Source organism: Myotis davidii, unplaced genomic scaffold (assembly GCF_000327345.1).
Source record: "Myotis davidii unplaced genomic scaffold, ASM32734v1 scaffold17, whole genome shotgun sequence".
In the NCBI taxonomy this organism is placed as follows: domain Eukaryota; kingdom Metazoa; phylum Chordata; class Mammalia; order Chiroptera; family Vespertilionidae; genus Myotis; species Myotis davidii.
The window spans coordinates 4,759,318-4,766,183 of NW_006288624.1; the positions used below are offsets into that span (position 1 = coordinate 4,759,318).

General features: G+C 38.0%; 2 protein-coding genes across 2 annotated transcripts in view; one reads left to right on the forward strand and one right to left on the reverse strand.

Annotated features, from left to right (window-relative positions):
* ATP6V1D (ATPase, H+ transporting, lysosomal 34kDa, V1 subunit D) overlaps positions 1–2,988 on the forward strand; it is an 18,313-nt gene extending 15,325 nt beyond the window's left edge. The window contains exons 8-9 of the mRNA XM_006760783.2: positions 1,059–1,137; positions 2,073–2,988. Coding sequence (XP_006760846.1) covers positions 1,059–1,137; positions 2,073–2,214 — 221 coding nt within the window. The 3' untranslated portion in view covers positions 2,215–2,988. The remainder of the gene's footprint in view (positions 1–1,058; positions 1,138–2,072) is intronic.
* The window catches only part of MPP5 (membrane protein, palmitoylated 5), a 64,203-nt gene continuing 60,323 nt past the window's right edge, over positions 2,987–6,866 (reverse strand). Inside the window, exon 14 of the mRNA XM_006760781.2 lies at positions 2,987–5,908. Coding sequence (XP_006760844.1) covers positions 5,732–5,908 — 177 coding nt within the window. The 3' untranslated portion in view covers positions 2,987–5,731. The remainder of the gene's footprint in view (positions 5,909–6,866) is intronic.

The window sequence follows — 6,866 nt, forward strand, 5'->3', positions numbered from 1 at the left end:
AAACTAAAATACTACAGCATGTTATATGTACCCTTCAGCCAACTTCTTAGGTGTTAATAATTTAAACATAACCATTATACAACTAACATAATTTGGAATATATTTTTCTTATAAATAATCTCTTTAATGTTAATCCATTTACTTTGTTTTTGTTAATCTTCACCCAAGGATATTTTTCCATTGAATTTTAGAGAGAGTGAAGGGAAAGGGAGAGACACATTGATTGGTTGCCTCCTGCACATGCTTTGATAGGGACTGGGGATCAAGCCAGCAAGTGAGGTACATGCCCTTGACTGGAATCGAACCTGGGCTCAGTCCACGGGCTAATGCTCTGTCCACTGAGCCAAACAGGCTGCAGCTTAATTCATTTACTTTTAATCTACATGTGTCTTTATATTTAATGTGGGTTTTATTTTTGATTCACCCTCATAATCTGTCTTTTAATTGGTGCATTTATGCCACTGACTTTCAGAGTGCTTACTGATAGAGTTACTACCAAATCAGGCAGCTTCTGGTGCTTCTGGGGCAAGGCGGAGCCGGCTCCTGGGGGCTTTTGGGGCAGGGCTTCCTTGCTGCCCAGGACCGGCTGATTAGATCCCAGGCAGCAAGGCAAGGCAGGCTGGCCTGCCCTGGATGGTGGCGCGCTGGCGGCTCATGCTGTTCCACCCTGCCTGCAGTATGCAAATTAGCTGCCATCTTTGTTGGCAGTTAATTTGCATATCGTGCTGATTAGCCAATGGGAGGCGTAGCGAAGGTATGGTTAATTACCATGTTTTTCTATTATTAGGTAGGATATAAATTCAGTGAAATATATATTGTGGTCCAATGTTATCTGTCTATAGAAAAGACATAGAAGGGCATATACCAAAATGTTTATAATAGTTACTTTAGGGTGGTTGGATTATACTGCATTTCCTTTTTATGTTGTTTTCTAAATTTTCTGCATTAAATGTACATTGATTTTATAATTAGAAAAAATAACTGGTGTACAAATGAGCACTGGCAATTATAAGAAAAAGGTTTAAAGTTCTCACGTGTGTATTGTTTTTAAACCCTAGTCATCATTCCCAGGATTGAACGCACCCTTGCTTATATCATTGCAGAACTGGATGAGAGAGAGCGAGAAGAATTCTATAGGTTTGTTGGAATTGGCAGTTATTGATCATTTTCTGTTTTCCATATTCCAGTGTCTCTATTTGCTGAGAAATTTGTTGGCTTCTGTTCTTTAGAATTAGCATAGCTTGCATTTTACTCTGATTTGTAAGAAGCAAGAAATAATATTGCCAAAGGCTGTGAGGACAGATCTATGCCAAGTTTTGCACATACCTAAAACAGCAATCTCCAAAAGCTTTGGTCAGAGGAGCTATTAATAGACTTGGTTATTTTAAAAAGTGAAACTGATTTATGGGGGTGTCTGTCTCCCACATAAAAAGAAACTGGATTAATCAATCAGTATGTATTACATGTTGACTATGTTCCAGAAGGGGACATCACATAATAGCGTAAACCATACCATTAGAGAATTGGTGCAGTACTTGGAGAGAAATGCACGTATATAATTGGTTATGAACATTCAGAGCTAGTAGGGTCAATAAATACTAAGTAGGTGGGGTATAGGGTCAGTGTTCCAGGTTCCGAAGTGGGAGACAGATGAAGGCAGGCATATTCAGGGAAGACACGGCCTCTTAACTCTGAGCAGTGTCTGAGTATGATTTATAATCTTAATTATCAAAGTTTATTTAGTTCTGTCCTTCTGTGATGTTTAGGGTGATGGTAAGCCAAATGGAATGATACAGAATTTTAATAAATGTCTAAATGCTCAAAATCTGTTCCAATATCAGGAAATAGATTTCAAAGTTTATTCACCTTGGAAATAGTTTTTGAAATCAGTTATTAGCTTAAAATATGTGTATCCTACCTCAAATCTTCTTTTAATGGGCTATAAATTACTAAAATTGAAATTAAAATAAAGTTTTGTTCTAGTTTGTGCTTATTAACCTTGTTACAAAACTAGAAGAAAGCAAATCTACTTAGTACTGAAACAGCATTCAGAAAAACCCTTTACTTTACAGGTTAAAGAAAATACAGGAGAAGAAAAAGATTCTCAAGGAAAAAACTGAGAGGGAATTGGAGAAACGGAAGGTAGCTGGGGAGGTGACGGAGCCTGCCAATCTTCTGGCTGAAGAGAAGGATGAGGATCTTCTGTTTGAGTAATCTTGCCTGCTCTTGTTCTTTCAGAAGTCCTGACGTGACATCATTTTAGTTCAGTGTGTAGGTTTGGTTCGTGTGGTTGTTTATTTTTTGGTCTAATTTCACTGGTTGTAAAACTTCCCTGGATGTCCATTTATGGGTTACTTTTGCAGAATCCTAATTTACCAACCATTGATCACAGATGAGATTTAGAGAACCTGCCCAGGAACTTGTAGAATTTATTCTGCAGGAGTGTCACCCTACCCCAATTATAAATGGTTACAAGTGATCGGCTTACCAAGCATATTAGGAAATTCCCCTTAGGAACCACAGTGGTCTCAGGCCAATACAAGGAGGCCAGCTACTGTAGGAGCACCCTCCATTCCTACCCACCCACTCTCCTGGTGCTGCTGTCTGACATAGCTGCAGCCATCCTGTGTTTCTGTGGTACTTCTCCAGCTCTAGGAAAGCCTTCCCTTAATTTACCTTGCATGACAGGTCTCTGTTTGTTCTCTCTGTCATGGAACAGTTGTGCCAATTTGCATGTGACTGTGGTATAAACAGTAAAATGATTATAAATGAGTTGCTCATTTTTTAAAAAGAAATTAAGGAAACAGAACTTAATATCTGTGCCGGTAGGGAGTATTCCTCTATGGTGAAGAATAAGTTAAAAGATGTGTGTGTTTCACCCAGAGGTTCCAATGGACTGACTTCTAGCATAAATGTAAAGACAGGATGGTCGTTACATATGCTGAAACCTTAAATGGCAGAGGATATAAATAAAGCAAAAAAAAAGTACTTGGTGGCTTTTTTTATTTGAAATATAATTTTACTTTCTATTTTTACAATACAGTGTGCAGTTTAACATCTCAAAATAATAGAGTGCAGATACAGGACAAGAGTACAAAGGAGGATTAACAATGTCAGAAAGGTCACCTTATTAAGGCTAAATCCCTGGTTCATATTTTCACACATTCATAAAATTACATTCAAATTATTCCTTATTGATACTTATTCCTTATGCCATGAGAAAAGGGAAAAAAATCCAGACATTAGATTTTCGTAGATAGCAAATCTGGATTAGTCTAAATACTGTTCTCCTTTTCGTTTGTTCTGACTTAAGATTTACTAAAGGGAGATATTTCCTTATTTGAACTAGCACGTGCATTTTATTAGCTATTGGTTATCATTCCTATAAGTGGTTAAGACCTCCCCCACTCTGGGGTCTCCAATCAGAACCACAGGGGACAGGAAATGGAACTGGCCACAGTGGCTAGGTGTGCAGCAAGGGTTGTTTCCATTTTCTTTCAAGGAAGTTAGCAACAACTCAGTGTTCACTTTGCTTAGGGGCTGTGTTAACTATCAGTACATCCACATCACTGGGAGAAGCATTTCTATACCTCTACCATTGCTGATGAGGAAAGAACTGTAAGACCTCATTGACCCCCAAAATATCTCGTCACTTTAGACTTCCTAAAGCATACTATGGGATGGCATATACCCTGGTTTGGGATTTGCTTGTTAAAGCCATATCTGAGTCTTGCTAGCACATGGCATATGTGGATCGATGGTCTGCAGATTAACTCAGGGAATGGAACAGCCACTGACTGACACTACCTGAAATCTCATTCTAACGCAATTCAAGCTGCCAACATTTTAAATCTTAGGGTTAAAACAGTTGTCAGTTATGATAAGCACCTCACAAAACTCCACTGTCTACCACTGACTGGCTTTCGTTCCCGAGGAGAAAAACTGTAAGACTGAGAAGATGAAGTGCTTATATTCCTTGGTTTCCAATGCTAAACATCAGTGTGAGCTTTGCATTTCCTGCTATAAACTTGGAGTGTTTCAGACCTGAAGAGACAGTGTGTATGGCATTCCTTCTCTTAACCCAGGATGTTTCTTCCTAATGAACATCTTGAATTTCCACATAAGACACACACTACAACCACTTTAACACCATGCAAATTTGAACAGAAAAAGGCAATGTATAAACTGTACATTTGTTCAAATAAAAGTATGTAGACAAAAAATCAAATATACATATGACACAAACTACCCATTAAAAACTGCTTACATTAAATTAAGTGACAATTCAATATTATTCCAGTGTTTAGCTTTGAGAACAGGAAATGTAGCTAAAGTCATCACAAAAATAAAACGACATTCACATTTGAGGTTGTTTGTCACACATCACACCATCCCTAAAGGCTTGAAAAGACTACAAATCAACTTTCCATGCCAGTGTGAAAATCCCCTTAGTTTAAACATTTATGATTTAACAAGTTATTGCATTATGGTCCTAAGAGACAGATGTTGTTAGGACAAAGGCCTCTATATATGTTTAACTTCCCCCACCACCCATGTTCCTTTCCTTAAAATGTCAAATGACTTTCAGGTCATTCTTTCCTTCTGATCTCAAAGTCAATTGTCATAGTATTTCCCTCAGATATAATTTTAGTCCAATCTGAAGAAGTGTTGTGTTAACAACCATTTGTCAATCTATTAAATATTAGTATACAGTACAGCAGCTATATTCATCACAGAATTCCAGTTTATTACCTGTATATAGCACAGTCATCAAATTATACTGTGCTCTATATAAAAAATGCAAAAACTGTCAAAGGTGCTATGTCCTTTCATGTATATAAAAAACTTCATTATGAGAAACTTTAACAATCAACACAGTTTATATGAACATCTGCCATTCATAAAAATGTAACTTGTACATTCTGTTTTACTATGCAGATCAGAGAAAGGAAGCAAGGTTATCATATCAGTTGTGACAATTTAAGGAAAATTCAAAAAATCCTATCTTTAAAAAGATCATCATGCGCTTAACTAGATCAGTCTGTAGTAAAGTCCAATTCACAAAGCTTGAGCTAAAAATTGGTGCTTCGAACGGAATGTTTTTCAAGAATTAAAACAAGTGAACTCAAGCCTACGAGTAGCTCCAGACCAAAGTGGCACCTTTAAAAATATTTTAATCACTCTAACTAATTAATGTATTTTTTGTAGTGAGTTCTTGAAATCTGGTGCGTATATACTTTCAGCACAAAAATTTTAAGGATAGTATTTCTGATGACTAAGTCAGTTGTCTAAATAAAATTCTGCCCAGTACACAGAAGCACAGTCCCTACCCACCCCCCAATTCCCATGAAGTCATTTAAGTTAACTGTTAAATAACATTAATATTTGTCACTATATGAGACATGGGCTGCTGAGTATATACACACACGTTTTTCATGGAACTATGCCTAGGCAGAAAAGATTTAAGTGAAAACGAAAGGTTTTTACATGGATAAAACCTTTGAAAGCTTACATTTAGAATCCCCAAATGAGGCAAGAACCAAAAGCCACAGGGAATAAAGACTGCTGTGCACAAATTAGCTATGGGGATTTTCTTCTCACTAGTTTGAGATCTAGCAACAGGCCTACATTGCGTGCCACCTTACCCTCACAGTCTTGCTGAAGTATCAGGTTTACCTTCGTACTGACAGTGCCAGATCAAGTCCAATCATGCCACAGATGGATGTTTCCTTCACCTCAGCCAAGTGGACGGCACCCACTGAGGTTCAGTATCAAGTTTGTTAATTAACCTAAGTAATTCCTGATAGGCTTTATCAAGATCTGAATTCACAATTGCCGTGTCAAAGTAGTGACCATTGTTCTGCTCCATTTCTCTAGTTTTCTCAATGATTTCTCTCAACTCTTCTGGCTGTAAAGGGTAGATAAAAAGTGTAAAGTTAACGCCTTACCAAAGGTGGCCAAGGAACAAGTAAACTGCTTTGCTTCTCTCAAAATACTCCACCTCAGGAGCTCCTTCCCAGCCTTGTCATGCCCACAGTGACTTCCTTTGCTCTTCTGGCATCGTCAGGACTCACACTGTGAGTCATTTGGGATGCAATATAATCTATTTATACTGTGATTTAGGTTTTCATATGTTTCTGTCTTATCTCACCCACAAGACCTCAAGAGCAAAGACGGTTACTTTGAGTTCCCCACAGACATTCATTTTAAAATGTTTTAGGGCATCCTAACCTCTTCCTAAAAAGAACATCTTCTGTAACACCGAGTGAACCTTTATGGGTGGAGCAAGAGTGGCAGGACCCAAAGCGCCATCTATTCTTGGCTCTTATAGAGCCCCTGTTCTTTATTGCAGAGTTAGGCAAGTTAAACATCTTATTGGAAAAGCGAAGGATCAATAGGATGGGTATCTTTTTTAATGAAAATATTGCTGGTCAACCCAAGATTTAATAATTGAATACAGCTGACCCTTGAACAACACAGGTTTCAACTGCACAGGTCTACTTATAGGCAGATATTTTTCAATAAGTATCTGTATAACTGTCTTCGATCCGAGGTTGGGAGTCTGCGTATGTGGAGGGCCAATTGATCTACGCCATTTTATACAGGGGACTTGATCATCTTCGGATTTTGGTATCCACTAGGGGTCCTGAAGCCAATCCCCCACATGTAGCTAAGTACATACTCAGCTTAATATGTTAAATTTCTACTTTGTTTTCAATACACAAAGGTCTTTGAGATGCAAAAACTATACTAAGAAGAGTTTGGGAAACAACACAGAGCAGGCTACTTTCAAATATTGGGTAAGGGAAACAACTATTTCACATAGACAAGCAGGTGGCAAGGCTGTGTGCCACTGATTTTCAAAC